The sequence below is a fragment of the Canis lupus genome, chromosome 17 (assembly GCF_003254725.2).
Source record: "Canis lupus dingo isolate Sandy chromosome 17, ASM325472v2, whole genome shotgun sequence".
NCBI classification, from domain to species: domain Eukaryota; kingdom Metazoa; phylum Chordata; class Mammalia; order Carnivora; family Canidae; genus Canis; species Canis lupus.
The window spans coordinates 6,341,390-6,364,569 of NC_064259.1; the positions used below are offsets into that span (position 1 = coordinate 6,341,390).

Below are 23,180 nucleotides of genomic sequence, written 5' to 3' on the forward strand. Positions count from 1 at the left end.
ATGGTGGAGGAGGCTGGGGAAAAGCCTGGCACAGATTGTGTGTGAGTAAGGAGTTTCAGCTTTATTCTGTGGCCAAAAGTGAACCGATAGAGCTGTTCAGTGAAGGGCTAGGGTGTTCAGATGAGGCACAAATGAGAATCTGTGCCACCTGAGGGCATCCTAGGAGGCCTGAGAATGGAGCTAAATTGAGAGGGAAGCCACTGATTTGCTGGAAATAAATTAATGCAAGCACTCTTTAAATGCTTTGGCAAAATCTATTTACATACAGAGTGCTAATTAAACTTTCTTCGCTTTTTCATTAAAACAGACCACACCCTCTGTTGGCACTTAATTGTGTTGTTCTAAGTACTTGAAAACAACAAATGGCATTTTCTTAATTACCCTAAGATAATTTTTATTAACACAAGTTGCCTTTGCCTGTGAAGTCCAATTTATCGAGGTTTTGTCCCACACGGGCTTTATCCCATAAGCATGACTCAGGGTGGGAAGGTCTAATGCTCTGCCTCCTGGCACGGAAGATACAATTATACCCAGCAGCTGGTAAATGTTTAACAACCTGCTCTCAGGGGGAAAAAAATGTGTGTATACATACATTTATTTTAAATTTCACTGATATAAAGGATATGTAGCACCTAATTTATAAATAACACCAAATTATACAATATTCTTTCTTATAAGTTCCATACAGCTAATTGATTCTCCCAGAATGCTTTCATTTCTTTTTGTTCAACTCTTGTATTCATGGCCACTCAGGATTTGCAACTCACCCATGATTTGACATTATGACTATGAATAAATGCTTGATTATTATCCAGTTCAGCGAAGAAGTTGCTCATGTCATTGACAAATGAGTGTAGTTCCGACATGAATGTTGGTTGATATTTTTGTCCATGTTAATAAAAGAGACAGAAGTGGAGCCATAAAGATGTATGCTGTAGCTTCACTCATCTGTCAGTGACATGTGAGCAACCTCTTGGCTGAATCGTATGACAGTCTGCAAATCCTAGAAGAACATCACCTCAAATATTTTCACGATTCACAACAGAAAGGTTACAGACATGACACACTTTTATTTTTTTATTTATTTTTTTTCATGACACACTTTTAATCTACGTTATTAATGTTTCTCTACCGCTTTATTAAGTTTAGACAATCAACACAACAATAAAACCTTGGTTTTTAGCATTCATAAATACTCCCACCAACGGACAGTTTCAAGCCACCAGGGCATGGAACTGGGAAGAGATGTACAGTAGCACACTGTTGGAATAGTCTTTCCACCACATGGGGGTAATCGACAATTCACAAAATTTCTGACAATCTGTCAATTCTCTGGAATCAGCTCTAGCTGACTGCGGCACAGTGCAGATTATGCCTCATTTTTCTTTTTTTAAAAATTTTTTTTTAAATTTATTTATGATAGTCACAGAGAGAGAGGCAGAGACACAGAGGGAGAAGCAGGCTCCATGCACCGGGAGCCCTACGTGGGATTCGATCCTGGGTCTCCAGGATCGCGCCCAGGGCCAAAGGCAGGCGCCAAACCGCTGTGCCACCCAGGGATCCCTGCCTCATTTTTCTAGAACTGTCTCTTGTAGTTCAGCAGAGTGTCCCCTAGAGAAACTGCTTTGTTAAAAAAAATATATATATATATGAACACACCTCAAGTATCTTAATGCAAAGTGAGCTATGAATAAATCAGTTTGTCATCTCAACTTACCAACGTAACAAAATGACAACATTCTCAAAAATTAGTTTGAAACATCCTCTAAAACATGCTCATTCTCAAATGTCTAGGACCAATGATTAGATTCTCAGTAATAATACAGCCCTTGTAGCAAGGGCTTGTATTCCCTCTTGGGCCCAAACTAACATAAAACATGGATCATGGAATCAGTACCAATGCAGGAAGAACCTTCGGAATTAGCTCGTCCAGCTGTTTTCATTTTACAAATGAACTGAGTACAAAGAGGTTAATTTACTTAACCAAATCACAGAAGAGCAAAGCTGATGCCAAAGCCTAAGTTCTCACTTGTAAAAGAGTTTCTGTATGCTAATTTTTTCCCTCTCAAGGGCAAGATCATTGTGGTAAATGTATTCAAACCTGTCTCACTTTAGGATAAATGTGCCCCTTTGCTAACACTGGAGGTGGGGGTGGGGTGGGGGTGGAGAATGTTGTTAAGCTGTAGAAGAGAAACTTTTGGTTATATTTACATGTTCTAACACTGGGGTTGTTGTAGGTTTCCCCTGCCCCTTTTTTCATTACACTGTTTACCATAATTCTTTTAAAGCCAAGATCTATTCATTCTAAGAGTAATTGTTCACAAATTAATAGCAAGCGAACTGGATAAGTCTTGTATTAAACCAGCCAACCCTCAAATACATTTCAGAGTTAAGAACTTATTTTACACCTTGACCTGAGAGTGAAAAATCCCAGGTTCTTGAGAACTCGTGGAGCAGAAAATCCCTTTGGAAAATGGGCTGTTGGCCAGTCCCAGTGGGCTGCTGAAAATGTCATTTTTGAGAGTTTCTTTCCTCTTCCCTGGAAATGAGAAGTGTGTAACACCATCTTTTTCTTTTTTTCCCTTTTTTCTTTTTTTTTAAGATTTTATTTATTTATTCATGAGAGACCCAGAGAGAGGCAGAGGCATAGGCAGAGGGAGGAGCAGGCTCCCTGCAGGGAACCCAATGCTGTACTAGATCTCATGACCCCGGGATCACGACCTGAGCCAAAGGAAGAAGCTCAACCACTGAGCCACCCAGGCATCCCCTTTTTTTCTTTTTTAAGTAATACAAGCCTACAACCTCTTATCTGAAATCCTTGGGGCCAGATGTGTGTGGAATTCAGAGTTTTTCAGTTTTAGAATGGTAATACAGCACACACACTGGATATTCTGAGTCACCCCCAGTAGGGTCTGGGGCAATAGTCCATAATTATGCACATTTATATTTTGCAGCAAAGCATAAATATTCATATGAAGTGGGATAAACAAGACTATAAAATAGCTTCATGTCAGTTCATTTCAGGTCAGTTTTATGACTGAAACTTATTTTTGAAACTATGTTTTCAGGGCTATTTAGATGTTAAAGTTCTTGTTAAGGGAATGCAGGACTTTTTTATTTTTAAATATTTTATTTATTTATTCATGAGACACACACAGAGACAGGCAGAGACACAGGCAGAGGGAGAAGCAGGCTCCCCATGGGGAGCCGGATGTGGGACTCGATCCCAGGACCCCGGGATCACAACCTGAGCCGAAGGCAGATGCTCAACCACTGAGCCACCCAGGTGCCCAGGAATGCAGGTCTTTAATGATATTATCAGCAAGTTCTTCCCTTCGTGTACTAAAAAATGGGTGTGTGTGTGTGTGTGTGTGTTGTGTGTCATATTTTCTTGAGCCACGTTCAAGATGACCTCTTTGCACCACCAGTGGACTTGGTAATTACTTGCCTCCCACCAGCCCTCCCATACACCTGCATGATGCACTGCTGCTTTGCAAATTTATTTCTGAGGCTACTAAAGGTTCCTGTAAAGATACCCGAAGAGCTATATTAAACCACAGGACACAAGAACAGAAGTTGCCTATAAAAAGAGAGCAGAGAAGAATGCCACGCTCAACTTTGTCCTGGTAAAGTAAGTCTTGATGGGTCTGGTTAATGCCGGACTAGATGCCAAGGAAAAATACTACTTCCTCCTCTTAAACTCTCACAGCCTGGTAGATACTAGTCCTCTCAAAGTCAAGACTTGAAAAATTATCCAGAATATTCCCTGGCGTCCACAGCAAAAGCTGTAGCTGGAAAACTAGCTGGGAGGAATACAGCGTTGCCGTGGCGTAAGGGAGGATGTATTGATAAAAACATGTACAGGACTCGGATGGTACAAAGCTGCATATAGAGGAAACCCACCAAAGACGCCAAAAGAGTGAAAGCACATAAAAGACAGAAGCAGAGATGCTACATTTTCGAAATTTGTTCCCATTGCTTAGTGCAGTAATAAAAGCCATCTACTTAACACAGCTATTTCGGAGAGCTAAATTTCACAGGCGAGGCTACTAAAATACCAAAGGCCATACATAACGTCTGACCCAAGCTGCCATGTCATATAGCAAATTCTTACACGGGAGCTTTAAAAAGATTGACTGGTCCACTGTCCTGCAGCTTTGTCAGGAGACTGCTTTGTCTGACATATTGAATTTCCAGCGTCTCTCACACTTCCTCCTTTTCAAGATGCACAAAAGGTTTTTGTAAAGTTTCTCTTGGTTTTATGGCTGGCAGCTACAGAAACCATGCCACAGGCCTGGTGTAGAGTTATATAGGGTGTGATTGTGTTTGAGGAGTGTCTTTAGAGCTTCTCGGTTTTTTTAAAAAACACTATTAAAAGTTTAAGAGCTGTCACATGAAAATCTGTACTAATTAAAATTTTTTTAAAAAAGATTTTATTTATTCACGAGAGACACACACACACACACAGAGGCAGAGACAGAGAGAGGGAGAAGCAGGCTCCACGCAGGGAGCCCGACGTGGGACTCTATCGCAGGTCTCTAGGATCAGGCCCTGGGCTGAAGGCGTCGCTAAATCGATGAGCCACCCAGGCTGCCCTACTCCTTTTTTTTTTTTTTTTTTTTAAGATTTATTTATTCATGAGAGACAGAGAGAGAGAGAGGCAGAGACACAGGCAGAGGGAGAAGCAGGCTCCGTGCAGGGAGCCCGACGCGGGACTCGATCCCAAGACCCCGAGCCAAAGGCAGCCGCTCAACCTTGGAGCCACCCAGGCGTCCCTAACTCAAATTCTGCACTGGACCAGTTCCGAACGAGGTTTGCCTGCCATTGTCGCACGCTCCCCTCTGCCACCGTAGGAAAAAGAGCTCTTCTCGGGGGCTCCCCGCGCCTCGGGGCACCCAGTTACCCTCCCGGGGCGGGTCCTGGGCGAGGACCCTAAAACTACTCCCAACTGGGCGGAGCGATCCAGGCTCCTGCGAGCGCGGGAGACGCGACGGGGACACCCGCGCGGGGCCCGGGAGCGCTTGCGGGGGGGGGGGGGGGCAGGACCCAAGTCTGGACCCCGAGGCCGCCGCGGGGTGGGGGTGGGGGTGGGGGTGCGCTTCGCCCCTGCCCCCGGGCCCGCTGCTCTCTCCGTAAACCAAGCAAGCCTCGCTTGGCGCGCCCCGCGAGGCTGGGGGCCTGGGGGCTGCACGTCGAGCTCGGGGGCACCCACCCCGGGGCGCAGCGTCCGGCAGGGGGCGGGCTCCTCGTCCTTTCTCCGCCGCCCGCACCGGCGCTCCCGGCGGCCCGGGGTGAGCGCCCCCCGGGGAGGGGGTCGGGTCCGGGCGGGGGAGGCTGCGACGCGGCCCCCGCCTTCCCCTCTGGGCCCGCGGGGCGCGCCCTCGAACCGCGGCGCGGGGCCTCGAACGCCGAGACAATGCGGCGGCGGCGGCGGCGGCGGGCGGCTCGGGGGCCGGGGCGCGCGCCGCCTTCCTTCCTGCGGGCTCGGCTTCCCGGCGGCGGCGGCGGCGGCGAGCGCGCCCATTGGTGGCCCGGCCCTCCGCGCCGCCCCGCCCCGCCCCGCCCCGCCCCGCGCTCGCCGGCCGCCGCCCCCGGCCCGGACCCGCCCCTCTCTCCGCGGGAGGCGCTCGGGGCCCGCGGCTGGGTGGCGGGCAGTTCCCGCCGGCTCTGCGCGTCCGCCTCGGGTCCGAGGCTCGGGGAGGGCAGGCGGCGGAGCCCTCGGCGCGGCGGGCGGAGCGGCCGGGCCCGAGCTGCGCGGGGCTGCACGCGCCGCCCCTGCTCCCGCCGCCGGGCCCCGCGGGCGGCCGACCCGCGCCGTGCGGCGGCTGAGGCGGCTGAGGCGGCTGAGGCGGCTGAGGCGGCGGCGGCGGCTCCCGCGCCCCGGCGCTTCCCTTTGTCCGCGGGCCGGGCGAGCTGCGGGCGCGGCGGCGGCGGCGGCGTCCGAGCGGCCGGTCGGAGCCCGCGCGGCGGCTGAGGCGGCGGCTCCCCGCGCCCGCGCGCCGAGGCGATGCCGGACCAGATCTCCGTGTCGGAATTCGTGGCGGAGACCCATGAGGACTACAAGGCGCCCACGGCCTCGAGCTTCACCACGCGCACGGCGCAGTGCCGGAACACGGTGGCGGCCATCGAGGAGGTGAGCGGCGCCGGGCGGGCGGGGGCGGCGGGGGCGGCGGCTCCGGCCTCAGGTGGCCCCGCGCCCCGCCCGCCGCCGCCGCCGCCGCCGCCCGCCGCCCGGGAAAAGTTTCTTTCCCTCGGAATCCGCCGCGGCCGGGCCCGACACAGAAGCCCTTTGTTCCGTGGAGGTGGCTGCGGGGAGACGGCTGACGGCCACCTCGGGCCTCTCCGAGCCCCCCCTCCGCGCTCACTGCCCCCGCGGCGCGGCCGACTTCGCGGGGACCCCGGGGCCCGCCTTCCCCGGGCGCCCACCTCCCGCTGCTTGTGGGGGAGGAGCCCCTGCCCGCAGCCGGCCCCGCGGGGGCGCAGCCCGGAGCTCCGAGCCCCGCTGCAGCGCGCGCCGCCTCGGCCGGGCCCTGGGGGGCGTCGGGACCCCGGCCGCCCGGGAACGGGGTGCACGCCTCCGCCGGGAAGGCCTCAGCGCGTCCCGCAGCCGCGCCCGGGAGCCCGGTGCGGGGAGCTGGGCGCTGAGCCGGCGCTTCGGACCCGAAGCCCTTGGAGGGCCCCCCCCCCGCCCGCCCCCGTCTGCGTGTGTGTCTCACCTGCTGGGACCCCACCCTCATCGCCGCCCTCCCCATCCTCCTGCAGAAGGGCCTGATTTTAGTCAAGTGCTTCCAAGGTGCAAAGTCATCGCGCCTCGTGCTAACGGGTGAGCCCCTCCACCTCCTGAGGGGAGAACGCTTCGGAATGGACGAGCCTCGGTTGACGATCAGAGCAGCCCGCGGGGAAGGGCCGAGTTTGGGAGTCCAGGGCCCCGCTTGGCTGTGTGGGGTGGGGGCGGCTCCTCACCTCTCTGCCCCTCATTTTCCTTACCTAGCAAACGGGACTAGGGATGCATCCTTTCCCGGGTTATTACGAGGGTTAGAGACCCTGTGCGTAAGGTGCTTAGCACCCTGCCTGGCTCATAATAGGTAACTGGTTTACGAGCCACACGTGTGCAGGTGCAGAATCGGCGATTACGTTTCTCTTGGCCAGAACGTCAGGTTCCAGCCTTAAAATGGTGTATTGTAGGGATTGTATTAGAAGATGATTGGGCTAGAGTGAGTGAGGGAAGGTCACCACCGAGGTATTAATTAAGTGATGCCATTAGGTTGTTTTTTTTTTTTTTTCCCCCACTTCAACAAAGCATCTGCTGTTAGGAACTGTTTGGGGTGGGGGGGGATCCAGAATGTTTCCCTTAATGGGATTTTTTTTTCTTTGTAGGCATAAACAGTCAATAATAGGCTAACTCAAAAGTTATAGACTCAGCGTTCTAAATGTTTAAGTATAGCTAGGGCATCCTCCCACCCTCCCTCCTTCCTTCTCTCTCTCTCTCTCTTTTTTTTTTTTTTTTTTGGTGGAGGAGAGCTCCGTGTAAATCTTTTGTAGTGAGTTCTGTAATCCCACATCACTTAATTCTACTTGTGTCAGCAAGGCTTTAAAAAGATGGTTTCAAAGGAGGCAGATGGGGATGACCCAAAGAAGTTTTTCCAGAAGTACTGGTTGAAAAGCAAGGGGAACGTTTTCATGAAGTTTTGAGAATACACCATTAATAACATCTATGGAAGGACTGCAACCAAAGAAGTAGCCAAATATTTCTTTGGAGAAGGAAGCTTTGTACTCTATGCCTTAAAGAAGGCTTGATTGCGTGTAAAGTTCTGTTTCTTTTACCCACCGCGCTTTGTCAAATATTATTAACGCTGGCAGATGCTGGGAAGCTAGCAAATAGGAATTGCTGTTAAAATTGGCATACCCTTCCTCTGATTAATTTTAGTTTGCAGTGTTATTCCAAGGCTTTTTTTTTCTTTTTTTTTTTTTGGTACGCTGTGCAGGGGATTACCCAAGAGCTCAGTTACTGAGCAGATTAAAAAGAGCCTGGATTTGGTCATTTTATTAAACTGCAGACTTGCTCTGTGTTGCCATCAAAGCACACAAATTGGTTAAACTCTCAAAAATGAAAAACTTGAAATCGTTATGGGGCTGTCTTCACTTTAAGCTTTAAGCAAAGCCACTATCCATACTATGATGATGAAGTTTGTGAGTTTGGATTTATGGGATAACTGGATTTGGAAGGTGTTTACTCTCTGAGAAATCACTGTGGATGCCTTTAAATAATGCTTTTTTCTTCACTCGAATGTTCATTCCCATTACCAAAACTTGATGAATCCACATTTTGGTTTTCAACAAGCATCTACTTTTCATACTGGAGTGAAACAGTGGGTGTTGTGACTTGTCACTCATTTAACAGAAATAAAATGAATTTAAAATTTGCGAGCTCTTGGCCCTGTGTTTAAATAAATGAGTCATAGGATTAGCAAATTAGATAAAAATCGTCTTGCAACTGCACTGTACTTTTTTGATAACACGCACCTTGTAGCTAGACTATGAGTAGTCCCTGCCGACTATGAATATCCTATCCTATACTATGGGTCCCTGCCCTATACTATGAACATCACATCTCTGACATGTCTTTCTCATCCTGGCTTTATATGTGAGGAAATTGAGTCTCAGGATAATTTGTTCAAGGCTATAGAGCCTAGGAAGTTGAAGAGCTGGAATTGAATTTGGCTCTGTGCTATTTTCAGAAATGTTGCTGTTTTCCATGACTTTTTTAAAATATTATTTTTAAGTCATTTCTACACCCAACATGGGGCTTGAACTTACGACCCTGAGATCAAGAGTCACACCTGCTTCACTGAGGCAGCCAGGCACCCCTGTTTTGTTACTTTTAATAATGCTGAATTCTTAAAAAAAAAAAAAAAACCGATTTCTCTGAATCCCTCATTTGTGAGATAGATCTGGGTTCAAGTTCAGACTCTACCAGTTGCCAGTTGTGTGCACTTGGCTGAGATACCCCTTTTCTCACTTTACTCAGCACTAAATTCTGGATAACAATACTTTTCTACTTCAGAGGGTTATGGGGAGGGCTTACTGAGATAATCCACAGGGAGATACCTGACAGACAACTGGTTGAGTAAATGCTAACTGCTTAACAGATGATATTATAGTTAATACATGGAAAGTGGTGAGGGCTTTGGCATCAAGATGGGATTTACATGGGGGTTGAGTAGGAAGAGTGGGAGAAATGGATGAATCGTAGAATGAGTTAAGGGAATAAAAAACCATGTATCTGTTAACCCATGCTTTTTTTTTTTTTTTTTTTTTTTTTTTTTTTTTTTTGCTTATTTTCTTTTTTAACCAGTTTGTTGTCTTGGCAGCAGGTCAGCACATAGCTATGTTTTAAAATATTTGCCTGGTGATCACTTTCTCTGGGTAAAGTAATTATTGTGCACAGTTTTAGCAAAGTCTGCTGCTCAACCACTAGATGGAATCTGTGTTTTTGGAAATAACGGGAAAAAATAAGTAGTTGTGGCATAACTCTGAAAAATGAGCTTCTCCCCCCCCCCTTTTTTTGGGGGGGTGTTATTTCTGTCTCCATTTCTTTGAGTCTCTAGGAACTTTGAAGTATTCTCAAAATAGGAAAAAATTGTCTACATACTTGGAATATTCATGTTTATAGTTAAACCCTCCCATAGAGCACCATCCTTTCTGTCTTGCTTATCTGGTGGCTTTGTTAGATACGTAGTTTTAAAAATAAATTTGATGTCGACTCGCAAGTATTAAAATTTAATCTACTTCCTTCCGGGGCCATAATTCTCTACTCTGTTGTCCTTGGTTACCTTGGAAATCTCATTGCTGTCACAAGCACAGGGTTCTGACTGCAGGGGTAAAATGAGCATCTGGGCTACACCAATTCCCAAGGGGCCTTGCTGTCCTTGGGGCCAGATGTCCCTCCCAGCAGTTGGGAACCTGGCCCATGTGCCTTTTAGGCAAGAGTGTGTTTTGGAATCTTAGCTCTTTATGAACAGGCCTCTTCCAAATCCCAGACGAACAGATCTTGGATTTGTTGTCAGAACAACATCATCTTTTTGGCCACGCATTTGTGTTTTTGGAAATGAGGTTCTGTGGTCACACAAGACCACCTTATTTATGCTGTGTTCTGAAATCTGGACTGATGTGCTTGGAAATTTTTGAGTCATTTAAGGAGGAAATGATCTTCTCTTGTTATGTAAGTCCCCCCCACCCCCACCCCGCCTTCCCACAATTCAGTTTCCCTCTTTCTTGTGATTAACAGTAAAACCACTAATGGTACTCCTGGTAGATTCCAGGCTCGGTCATGCAGTTTTTATTGAGTCCTGTTGTGTGCTAAGTGGCGGGAATAGAATACCAAGTGGAGTAAGTTCTGTCTTTGAAAGAAGCTACAGCTTGAGTGGGAGAGATAGGCATCCTATAAACAAATCCGTGCAATAAACCAAGTCAGTGTGAGCGCTGCGGCTCTAAGATCATCCAGAACCACAGATGCCCAAGGATGGCAGCGGTCAGGTGTACCTGGGGCTGTGGTTAGGAGGGCTTTGTGTAGTGATGTGTGATTGCATCGTGAGGGCAAGGTAGTCATTTGTGGGTTCCACATGCTTGTTAGCCACTGAAGTCTCAAAAGTCTTCTGTGTCTGCCTCCCTGCTTTAGATAAATATTGATCCACTCCTGAGGTGGTGGCCAACTAGGCCTCTGATCAGATTTTCATAGTGTCCAACCTACAGAGGGCTGCTCAGGCCAAGAATTTGGAGGGATCTTAATTCTTCTCTTACCCTCCACGTTTCTAGGCATTGCTGCCTTTCCTCATGGAGCATATGCCTTCTAGTCCTGTACTCACATGGTAGTCTAAGATTAAAAATTCAGTTTCTCCACTGTACTAGCTAACGTTCAAGTGCTCAGTAGCCACGTATGTTTTGGATGGTATAGATTTAGAACATTTTTATCCCTGTGGAAAGTTCTGTCGGGCAGTGCTGTTTTAGACCCTTGCAACTCAAAGTGGGGTCCACTGACCAGCAGCTTTGGCACCACCTGGCAGAATCTTAGATCCCACCTTAGACCTACTGAAACTGAGTCTACAGTTTAATATCATCCCCAGGTGCATTATATGCATATTAAAGTTTGAGAAGCACTGTTCTAGGAGTGTGAATCCTGGCTGCGCATTAGAATCACTTGGCCCTGGGGGATTTTGTAGAAACACAAATGCCTGATCCACTCCCTGGGACTCTGATTTACTGGTTTGGGTGAGGCCTGGAGTGCTGGCATTTTTGAGAGCTTCTCCCCAGTTGGGGTTGGTGATCCCTTCAGTAAAGAGATAATCATCTAGTGCAACATCAGGTATTGGTAAGTGATAAGCGATAAGAAAAGTTGCCTAGAACTAGATTGGGAGACAGATCAGGAAAGGTCTCTCTGCAGAGGTGACAGTAGAGCAGAACCCAGAATGCAGTGAAGAAGCCAGGGAAGAGTTGGAATGGAAGAACAGCGTGGAAGAGGCCAGAAGATGGCAATGGGCTAGGGTATTTAAGGACAGGAAGAAGGAGGTGGGCAAGGCGGGCAGGATGGGGGCGGGCAGGTCACACGGGCCTCTGTGGTCTTGGGAGAGGATTGGACCTAACTCTGATGAGTTGGGAAGCTATCAGTGGGTTTGAGCAGGGAAGAACATGATCTGATTTACATTTTACAGATGTCACGGAAATTGTTCTAGCAAGGCAAGAGAGGAGAGCGGGAGACTTGGGGCCATCCAGACAAGAGGGTCTTGACCTTTAGTGGGGGCAGAGGAGCCGTCTGGTGAAGATGGTGTTGGGGTGCTGGGGAGAGGCGAGCAGAACTGAGGCCCTGCCCCACGAGGCGGCAGTCAAGCCCGGTTCACCCAGGGGACTGGAGAAGGGACCTCCGGTGCCTGTGTAGTGGAGCTGAAGCTCTCTGCTGCTGCTTTGTATCACCTCAAAGCCAACTGTGTGCTGCACAGCCTTACTAGTTCTAGAACTTCTGTTAGGACCGATCCTGAATATTTATTTTGTTTCACAGCAGACTGAGATCCAGCGATGGAGACCTGGGCAGGAGGGACATGTTTGCTTCTCTCCTCTGCTGTTTCTAGGCAGGGGTTAGCTGGTGACACTTTTATGGCTGGGTCAGATGCCTGAGATCCTGTCCCTGATTAAGCTCCCCAAACACTCCTCTTTCCCTACTAAAGAGAGGTGCTGAGTTTACCTCGTCACTATCCTGCCTCCTTTGCTTATGCTTTCACATGTTGTATGGCCTTAAAGCAGTTGCCAGGACCCTTCCAGGCACTTGTGTACCATTATCATTTTATCATATGAATGATGTTGGAATAAATGGGCCATTAACTAGAACTGGAACACTTGGGCTATATTTTTATTTGTATTTGGTTTTGTTGAGTTTATTGGTTTATAAATGTCTGTCATGGGCACCTACCAGTATGTTGTCTCTGCCAGGTGCCAGGGCTATAAAAGTGGACAGGGCTAGCTCCTTCCCTAGGAACCACTTATACTCTCATCTTTTTTGTGCAATTATAGTTTATTTTTATAGCCTTACTTGTGCCATGGACCCCTCTGACATTCTGAGGAAGGTGGTGGACCTTATTCAGAAAGATGTTTTAGTGCATCAGATACAGTACAGAGGAAGTGAAAGGTAACGAAATATATTAAAATACAGTTAGCAAAATATTTGAAAAATCTGTCATACCAATATATGCTATTTTACTAAGACATTAAATATCAACAGTTGGCAGTGGGTCTGATAATAAATAATTTTGAGGTGCCAATGAGTATAAGCAATACCGTGAGATATTTCAAACTCTGAAGTTATATTAACATACCTTTTATTGGAGTCACAGATGCTGCTAATATTACTATGGTGTCTTACTTACATTCATAAATGAAGAAAATACTAAATTTCAGTAAGGGACTAATGAAATACAGGTGTGATTCTTTCTTCCAATCCAGGTTTATGGACCCTTTGAATTCAGACAAAGAATTCTAGGCTTGGTGGTAAGATTCTTTCAGTTCATTGATTTTGGAGTGAGCGATTGACTCTGTAACAGTGCTCTTTAAAAAGGCTTTGCAGTTATTATACTGTCATTGTCGTGAGTTGGTTCTTAGGATCTAGCTGAGAAGTATTATACCCAAAGCTGGTGTTAAAATGATCAAGTGGTAAAGATGTTTGGAGGAACTGGGGTGGTGGGTAGAGCTGCCAGTTGTGGTTTGGCAGCCATGGTGCTCTCTGCATTTTCTCAGGGTCAGGGTTTGGCAGCCTCTCATACAGTCCCATCAGTTCATTCACGCACTTACCCATGCCTTGGAGTTCAGCAGAACGGTGAATGCATCTCTGAATCCTGTACTTAGGACCCTGAGCAGGGCTGCCTCTCTGCAAGCCAGTCCTCCTGTTTTTACCCTTCCTGTTTTGCTAGCATGTTACTCACTATCCTTGACTCTGTATGGCAGGCTTGTTTGTGAAGCTGTAGTACGTTTTCAGGACCTTCTGCCCAGAGTTTTAATTTTAAGGGAAACTTCCCAGAATCTTGTTTTTGGTGAGATTACATTGAAATGATGCTGCTGTTGTAGGAATGTGTTTGGGATATCCACAGTGTGCTGGAGTGTTAGTTGGTCACTTCTTTTTCCCTCTTGTCTTTCTAGCCTTTATGAGGTGCTCACCATGTGCCCGACATGCTTTAAGTTCTCTCTATATGCTATTACCTTGTTTCATTATTATGAAAACCCTACACGGTTCAGAGGACCTCAGCCACTTTGCCAGGATCACAAAACTAGGAAGCGGTAGGAGCAGGATTCAAACTCAGGCATTGTATGTATGTATGTATGTATGTATGTATGTATGTATGTATTTATTTATTTATTTATTTATTTATTATAGCCACACAGAGAGAGAGAGAGAGAGGCAGAGGGAGAAGCAGGCTCCATGCACCGGGAGCCCGATGTGGGATTCGATCCCGGGTCTCCAGGATCGCGCCCTGGGCCAAAGGCAGGCGCCAAACCGCTGCGCCACCCAGGGATCCCCAAACTCAGGCATTTCAACACAAGAGTCTGCCCTTTTAGCAGTCAATTGCCTGTATATAACCTGGGCCAGAGAAGGCCCTCAGTGTTGATGGCTGCATGGCCAGCAGGAACCCCTCCCCTTAGTGTTGGGGAGTAGCTTCTGGGAAGCCCTTGCTGTTCTGCTTCCTCTCTGTCCTTGTGCTGCAGAAATGGTTTCTCTTCCTTGGCTTCGCTGCTCTGCTGACATGCCCAGCCGTGCAGAGCCGAGTGGCCCAGGGCATTGCTCACACCCTGGCAGGAGGCCTGTCCTACTAACGGTGTTACTAATGATGTCATCTTTCCACTTGATCCTGGAGATGGCTTTGTCAATTTGATTTTATACACAGATGCTGTCAGTAAAATCAGGTGGCTGATGAAGATTGCTCCCTCTAATGATGAATTTCTGTGTCTTTTAGGATTCTATCAAGGTGATCAGGATTTGGAGGCCTCTTTCTTTAGCTTCCCAGAAGAAATCACATTCTTATTTTAGTTTTTTTTTTTTAAGATTTATTTATTTATTTATTTATTTATTCATTCATTCATTCATGAGAAACACAGAGAGAGAGAGGCAGAGACACAGGCAGAGGGAGAAGCAGGCTCCATGCAAGGAGCCCGATGTAGGACTTGATCCCGGGTCTCCAGGGTCACACCCTGGGCTGCAGGCGGCACTAAACCGCTGTGCCACCGGGGCTGCCCTTAGTATTTTTTTTTTAAGATTTTATTTATTTATTCATAAGAGAGAGAGAGAGAGAGAGACAGGAAGAGGGAGAAGCAGGCTCCGTGCAAGGAGCCCGACGTGGAACTCAATCCTGGGCCTCCAGGATCACACCCTGGGTTGAAGGCGGCGCTAAACCACTGAGCCACCCCAGCTGCCCATTTTAGTATTTTTTTTAAACTACCTGCAACAATAGCTGACATTTCTTTGAGTTGAGCCTTAATTGTGTATTAAGGACATACACAATGTTTTAAATTGATGATTGAGTCCTTTCAGTGATCCTTTGAGGTAGATCCTGTTCTATCTTACAGTTGAGGAAGTCAGGACGCAGACAAGTTAAGTTACATGACTGTGGCTCTGCCATCCCACACCAGCAGTTGACGGAACCAGTCCTCTCAGCCATGCTGACATCAGCCCTGCTATCCTGGCCCTTATTTGTCTTGGTCCTTGAACCACCTGATGTCTCCTGCTGGCATCTCTGTTCCTCTGTAGGTATCTCTGTGGGTCTCTTTAGCACACGTGGATAATTGTAGACATTCTGTAGGCCAGTTCCCATTGTTGCTGACTTAGAGAATGTGTGATTGCCCAGATAGGGCCATCAGACACTAACCCCTCGGGGAGGTGCTTAGCATGAGAGGTGTTTATTAAGTGACCTTGACTGCCTTGAAGTGAGTTAAAAGGAGAGATCTGGTTTCCTTGGAGCCAAGGGACTGAGAATACTGTCACAGCTGTGTGTAAGGGATTCCACGGCCAGTTCAGCAGTGATCAGACCCATACAGATTTCTTTGTCAGCAAATCTGTGTGGTTTTTGTTTTGTTTGGTTTTTTTTAGAAAGTTGATTTTTAAAAAAAATTTATTTACTTGTTCATGAGAGACAGAGAGAGGCACAGACACAGGCAGAGGACAAGCAGGCTCCATGCAGGGAGCCTGACGTGGGACTTGATCCCAGGTCTCCAGGATCACACCCTGGGCTGAAGGCGGTGCTAAACCACTGAGCCACCTGGGCTGCCCAGCAAATCTGTGTTTTGAGAGAAGGCCACTGGAGGGTGAATCACAAATGTGGCATGTCCAGGCAGACTCCAGGAGTCAGTTCCCTTTTGCCAGTTAGGGGACTTTTTGGGAGAGATTCTGAGAGGAACAAGGAGTCTTGAGTCCTGTGCTGTATTTATTCCTCTGTTAGCCCTGACCTGTTGCTAACCAGCTCATGGATCTTGGGCTGGTGTTTTCTGGTCCAGCCTCAGTGGCCTCATTTGTAGAATGAAGAGCAGGATGAGATGAACTGCAGGGCTTCTCCAGCTCTTAACATTCCGTGTCTACAGTTGTCTGCAACACAAATCACCTGCCTTTTTTTCTGATCATTTCCTCTACTCTCTTTCTCTTAGCTATTCATACTCCTACTTTCCAAGAGGTTATAAGTGAAAATAAGCTTCACCTCTTCCATTCCCCCTTTAAAGAGTCCCTTCCCCAGAAGATCACTGGAGTCAGCAGAGTGGTTGTTGGTACTTGAGCTGGAATTGTCATTGAGTGCAGTTCTAGTTCAAGTTTGGGACAAGTGGGGCAGTGTTGTTTGCCATCCATCTCTCCTTGGAGCAGTTCTTAGGTCTTTGCTACATGTCTTGGTCTCTTGAGTCTATTTCTGTGGTGCTTTGTTTTGCTGGTGAAAAGCAGGTTGTGTTACTGAAAATATGATCACAGGGTTTTGTGATCATTAAATAATCTGGACTGCTGAACTTGAAGTAGATACTGATCTTTTGATATCAAGGTTCTCATAGCTTTTCCCTAGGTTTGGGGAAAGCCAATATTTTCCTCATTGGAAGCTCTGCCCTTGATTATGAAGCTCTGTGGATTGGGTTGTGTTAATATGGTAGAGTGGAAAGATCACCCACCAAAGAGTTAGAAGAGGTGATTCTAGCTCTAATTTGGTCTCCACTTTGCTATATAATCTTGGGCCAGTCACTACCCTGAACGTCTAAAATGAGGGGTTTGCATTAGATGGTCGCTGACTTCTCTCTCCAGCCTGAAAAGACCATGGATTTTGTATCACATATATTGGGTTTGAAAAGGTTCTAGAAAAAATGATGGGAATAAAAGTCAACAGGAAATTACTAATTTGTAGTCCTGAAAAGAAAGTGTAGCTTCTGAATTATATTTCCAACTTGAGTTTTTTTAAAAAAAGACCTTTCGGTGGCTTCCTGGAGTGCTTATTTGTTGTTGTTTTAAATTGAGATAGGATTCACATACCATAAAATTCACCTTTTTAAACTAATTCATTGATTTTTAATTTAATTTAACTTAAATTTTAAAGATTTTATTTATTCTTGAGAGACACACAGAGAGAGAGGTAGAGACATAGGCAGAGGGAGAAGCAGGCTCCATGCAGGGAGCCTGAGGTAGGACTCCATCCTGGGACTCCAGGATCATGCCCTGACCCAAAGGCAGGCACCCAACTGCTGAGCCACCCAAGTGTCCCTGATTTTTACTTTTATTCACAAAGTTGTGTGGCCTCCACTGTCCAATTCCAGAACATTTTCATCACATCAAAGAAACACCGTGTACCCATTAGTAGCTACTCTTGATTTCCCTTTTTATCAGACAACCACTAATTTATTTTCTATCTCTGTGGATTTGCTTATTGCAGACATTTCATGTAATGGGATTCATCCAGTATATGGCCTTTTGTCTTTCGCTTCCTTCACATGGCATAATATTTTTGAGGTTCAGTCTATACTTCATTCCTTTTTCTGACTGAGTAATACTTCATTGTATAGATTTATGACATCTTTATCCATTCATTGATTGATGAACATTTGGGTTGTTTCTACTTTTTGGCTATAGTAAATAATGTTGCTGTGAATATTCTTTTTTTTTTTATTTTATTTATTTGTGATAGTCACATAGAGAGAGAGAGAGGCAGAGACACAGGCAGAGGGAGAAGCAGGCTCCATGCACCGGGAGCCCGACGTGGGATTCGATCCGGGGTCTCCAGGATCGCGCCCTGGGCCAAAGGCAGGCGCCAAACTGCTGCGCCACCCAGGGATCCCTTGCTGTGAATATTCTTGTACAAATTTTTGAGCAGACATGTTTTCTCTTAGGTATATACCTAGGTGTGGAATTTCTGGGTCACATGGCAACCCTATGTTGAACTTTTTGAGGAACCACCAGACTACTCTTCATAGAGGCTGCACTACTTTACATTTCTCACCAGCAGCATACAGGGTTCCCATTTCTCCACACCCTTGTCAATGCTTTTTATTGTCTGTTTGTTTTTGTTGTTGTTTTTTGGATTATAACCATCCTCGAGCAATGAACTGGTATCTCATGGGCTTCATTTGAATTTTCCTGATGGATAATTTATGGTCCTGAGCATTGTCTCATGTGCCTATGGCCATTTGTATATTTTCTTTAGAGAAATACCTCTTGAGATCCTTTGCCCAGTTTTAAAATGGGATATTTGTCTTTACTGTCAAATTGTAAGACTACTTCATATATTATAGAAACTAGACTCTTAACAAATATGTGATTTGCACACACTTTCTCCCATTTTGTGAACTTTTTATCCACTTGATGGTATCATTTGAAGCACAGGAGTTTTTAATTTTACTAAAGTCCAGAATACCTATTTTTTCTTTCATTGTTTATGCTTTTGGTGTCGTATCTAAGAAACTATTGCCTAAATTAAGGTCACAAAGATTTATACGTATATTTTCTTAAGAGGATTTTATAGTTTTAGCCCTTACATTGAAGTCCTTGATACATTTTGAGTTAGTTTTTGCATATGATGTGAGGTAGGGATTTGACTTCTTTCTTTTGCATGTGAATATCCAGTTGTCCCAACACCATTTGTTTAAAAGGATTCTTTCTCCATTGAATTCTCTGAGCACCCTTTTTAAAAAAGGGTAATATTAAAAGGGTAATTTAAAAAAGGGTAACAAAAATATTTGTTCTTTGATGGGTTTATTACTAGACCTTGAGTTCTATTCTAGTAATCGGTAGTAATAATACACAGTCTTGATTACTGTAGGCTTATGGTAATTTTTGAAATTAGGAAGCCTGAGTCCTTTGACTTTATTCTTTTCCAAAATTGGCTATTCAGGGTCCCTTGCCATTACCATGTGAATTTTAGGATCAACTTGTCCATTTTTGCCAAAAGGCCAGCTGGGATTTTGTTGGGAGTTGCATTCAATCTGCAGATCAATTTTGGAAGTATAGACATCTTAACAACTCCTTTTAACATCTTCTAGTCTTTACCTTGGGATGTTTTTCATTTATTTAAGCCTCTAATTTCTTTTAACAATATTTTGCAGTTTTCACTGTACAAATCTTACACTTCTTTTGTCAGATTAATTACTGAGTGTTTTATTCTTTTGATGCTATTGTAAATGGAATTGCTTTCTTAATTTCATTTCTGGATCATTGATTACTAATGCACAGAAATATAATTAACTTTTGTATATTGATCTTGAAGTTATTGATCTTTTGTATATTGATATTGAAGTTTGTCTTGATGAACTTCTTAGTTTTCATGGATGTGTGTTGTGCATGTCTGTGCTCCTTAGGATTGTTTGTATTAAGATAATATCTGCAAATAGAGATCGTTTTATTTCTTCCTTAACAATCTGGGTGTCTTTTATGTCTTTGTATTGCCTAGTTGCTAGATCAATTCTTAATCATCTTTAAATGCCGAGTGGGTTGTACAGAGTAGGGGCTTAATTACTTTATGGGATGACTGACTTTAGGATTAAGAAAACAGTTTGTATTTGTGGCCAAAATTGCTTATATTTAGTTTGTTTTGTTCTTCTCATCTGGGCCCTGAAAATACTAAGGAAACTGGAAGATCTGCCTGCTTGGTCTCTAGTTGCAAAGTAAGTTAAAAACCTCGCTTGGGTTAGTAAGTGGGTTTCAGATATCTGCCTCATTCAGCCTGGATGTTTAGTAGTCACCTGGGAGGTTTACAGCCCAGGGGACTGACCTTGTCTGTTTCTGCAGCAGCAGATTCTGAACAACCCATTGTTTTTGCTGGTTAATGTGGCTTTTTGGTTGCTCCTTTCTATAAGCATCATCTTGATTTGTTCACCATGGAGACCACTCATTTTTTGACAAAAGGTAATTGTTGAGATTCCTGGTTTTCTTCTCACCTTGTAAATCTCTTTTTTGGCAAATAGGAATTAGGTGTGTTTACTACTGGAACTGCTGGGCTGTCAGAACCTGTAGCTTTTCTTTGTCTTGGTTGTGGCTTGCCAGGTCGCAGGCTTTTGATTTGGAAGAGGTCCTGCTTGATTGTTTGCCAACCCACAGTGAAAATCGTGAAGGAGGCAGAATGGCTCTTCACCTCTTTCATCTTCCCCTCTTCCCTCCTCCACACTCCTGTCTCTGTCTTTTCCTTGGGGACCAAGTTTCTTACGCTGCAATTTAGGTGATGTCCAAAGCTTAACATTCTCCTCCTCTTCTTCTCCGTTGCTTTCTCTTTTACCTTCACTACTTCTTTATATTTCCAGACCCTCAGGGCCTTATGTTTTCTTTTTAAAAGAGGATATTCTAGCCAGAAGGGACTCCAGAGGGAAGCTTTAATTTGGGATTTCCAGCCGAGGCCTGCCCTCCCACATCTCTGCAGACCCACTGGTAAGCGGCTGCTTTGGTGATGACGTTTAAAGTTGGCCTTCTTTCCTGCCATGCTGCCTCCATTTTCCAGAACTGCCTTTATTCTATCTTTTAAAAAATGATTTATCATCTTCTGTGGCAATGTGAAAGGAGTGTAATTGTTGAAATGCACAGTTTTTTTCTTCATGGTCAGAGCAAAATAAAGGAGGCTTGATCTTACGACAAAATTGATTTAGTCATAGCTAATATGAAATCTCTTAAGGGCTCCTGTTTTATTTGCTCTTTTAATTTATGAACTACCTTGCATCCCTTGAGCATCTGTGCACAAAGCCAGAGAGCCTGCAACGTCACATTCTGGGCTTTGTTTCTGCCCCTGATACAAGGTGAGCTGTTACAGGGTTCTGACACTTTGCCAGATTTTGGTTTGGATTAGGGAGTAGAGTATCAGCAAATGAGAGTTACTGTTTTTTCCAAAGGAAAATGTACCATTAGGTTGAATAATGAAAGCTGGGGACCATAGGGCTTGCATTAGAACCAGGAAGTACACAAAAAACCCCCAGTTAATAGTAAAGTAGCTACTAGGAAGCCCATTTTGTTTCTCTGTAGGTCAGGATCATGTCATCCTCAAGGTTCTAGAAAAGATCATGTAATAAAATAGAAATAGCAGAGACCAGTGCTCAACCGCTGAGGCCAGTGGAAGGGAGGAAAAGGGAATTAGACTCTTGCAGAAGGTTGTCCCTGAGGCCATAACACTATGGCAGAGCCTGTTTAAGAAGGGTCCAGATGTGTGCCCCCTGCTGTGGTGGAGGGAAGCAGGCCCTCCACTGAGGAGAATTTGCATGAAAATAGCTTTTGGGTTTTGTGGTGTAATTTTGATGAGCTTTAGTTTACTGAGAAATTAATTCATGTAGAACAACCCCTTTCCGTGGTGTTGGCCCAAGTGAGGCCTTTGGTGTAGCTTCCTGGATGGAGTTTGGACTGTGGAGAAATCAGTTTCTGGGACATATGTAAGGACAGCCCTTGGCCCTCAGATGTCTGCTATTAAAGAGTGTGAAGAGGGAGAGAATGAGCCGTGTGGTTTCCTATCTGACCTCAGAGTATTTTGGCACTTCCTTTTTGGGTTGAAGTAGCTTCCAAATCTGGAGTTCCCCCTGCCTGCAGTGACTAGTTTCCATGGTGGACCTTCATATCAGACCGTACCTGGGATGAGGAGTGGGTCTTTGAACCCACAGCAGCCAACATGTTTCTCAGCACGCAGTTTGAAGAAAGTGTTGAATGTGAGGTAATTTTTTTGATTTTGTGATTTTGTATCTGTCCCTTCAAAAGGCTTTCTGTGTGTTTAGAAATAAATTTCTTTTTATTTGCAAAATCAAGATTGTCATGCCATCCTTCGAAACAGGAAGATCTTTTTAAGAGTCACCAAGATCTCTGCTCTATAAAGCATCCCACTTAATACCTAATTTCTTTGTTGAAAAGTATATATATATATATATATATATATATATATAATATTTATGAGACACACACACACACACACACACAGAGGCAGGTAGAGACAGGCAGAGGGAGAAGCAGGCTCCATGCAGGGAGCCCGACGTGGGACTCAATCCCGGGTCTCCAGGATCGCACCCCAGGCTGAAGGCTAAATCACTAAGCCACAGGGGCTACTCTGAAAAGTATATTAATCATGTCTTTTCTTTTGTAAACCTTCCCCTCATCCCCAGTCCATCAGGACCATTTTCTTCTTTGAATTTTATGTATGTATGTATTTGAGAGAGATAGTGACAGAGTGAGCACAAGCAGGGGGGAAGGGACAGAGGGAGAGGGAGAAGCAGGCTCCCAGCTGAGCAGGGAGCCCCATGAACGACTGGATCCCAGGACGCCCGGATCATGACCTAAGCCGAAGGCAGACGCTTAACCAATTGAGCCACCCAGGCACCCCACTTCTCTGAATTCTTAAAGCAGTACTCTCTGACTCACTTGTTGGTTCTTTTTTATCCAACTGTCCACTTACCTATCTGTTTATCCTTTGATCCATCTTTTGATCCATCAGTCGATCAATCATCTGTCTGTCCATCCCTGGGACCGACCTGGGATGTCTCACGTGCCAAAGCATAAAGTGTTCTGCAGCAGTAGAGAGTGTGCTGGTGCACGGCACATGTGGCCGCTTCCTGTATGCTGAGGGTGGTGGTCCTTGCTTCCCTCTTCAGTGCTCACAGGCTTTGAGAGTAAGAATCTCATCAAAGGAGTAGGACAACAGGGTGTAGCTTGAGGCATTGTGGAAGTTAGAACAAAGCAATTTGGGTTCAGGGGCACAGAGCTTGTTTTTGTATGCAAAAAAACAAAACAAAAAACTAAAAATGGAGTTCATAGTTTAGCAAGTGTTGTAAAAACCCAAAAATCTAAAGGCTATTCAGCAGAGACTATATATGTGCCTTGTTAGGCCTAAAATATTTATTTACTATCTGGCTGTTTATAGAGAAAGTTTTCCCACCTCTCGGTGTATAGAATCTGCCCTAACCTGGACAGAATGTTGCATGTAGTGAGCTTAAAAGTTGCTTAGTCTAGGGATGCCTGGGTGGCTTAGTGGTTGAATACCTTTGGCTCTGGTCATGGTCTCTTGGAGTCCCGGAATCAAGTCCCGGATTGGGTTCCCCACGGGGAGCCTGCTTCTCCTTCTGCCTATGTCTCTGCCTCTCTCTGTGTGTCTCTCTTGAATAAATAAATAAAATCTTAGGGAAAAAAAAAGCTGTTTAGCCTAGTGGTCCACATATTACATGAGCCTCTATTT

General features: G+C 45.6%; 1 protein-coding gene across 6 annotated transcripts in view; it reads left to right on the forward strand.

Moving 5' to 3' along the window:
• Positions 1-5,631: 5,631 nt before the first annotated feature.
• Positions 5,632-23,180, forward strand: part of ASAP2 (ArfGAP with SH3 domain, ankyrin repeat and PH domain 2) — a 173,800-nt gene continuing 156,251 nt past the window's right edge. For 3 of the 6 annotated variants that reach the window (XM_025454713.3, XM_025454716.3, XM_025454718.3), the window contains exon 1: positions 5,632-6,133. In XM_025454713.3, the coding sequence (XP_025310498.1) occupies positions 6,008-6,133 (126 nt within the window). In that variant the 5' untranslated portion in view covers positions 5,632-6,007. Of the gene's footprint in view, positions 6,134-6,756; positions 6,824-9,302; positions 10,223-23,180 lie in introns of those variants that run through there. The other 3 variants (XM_025454712.3, XM_049095808.1, XM_049095805.1) reach the window with 3 other exon arrangements.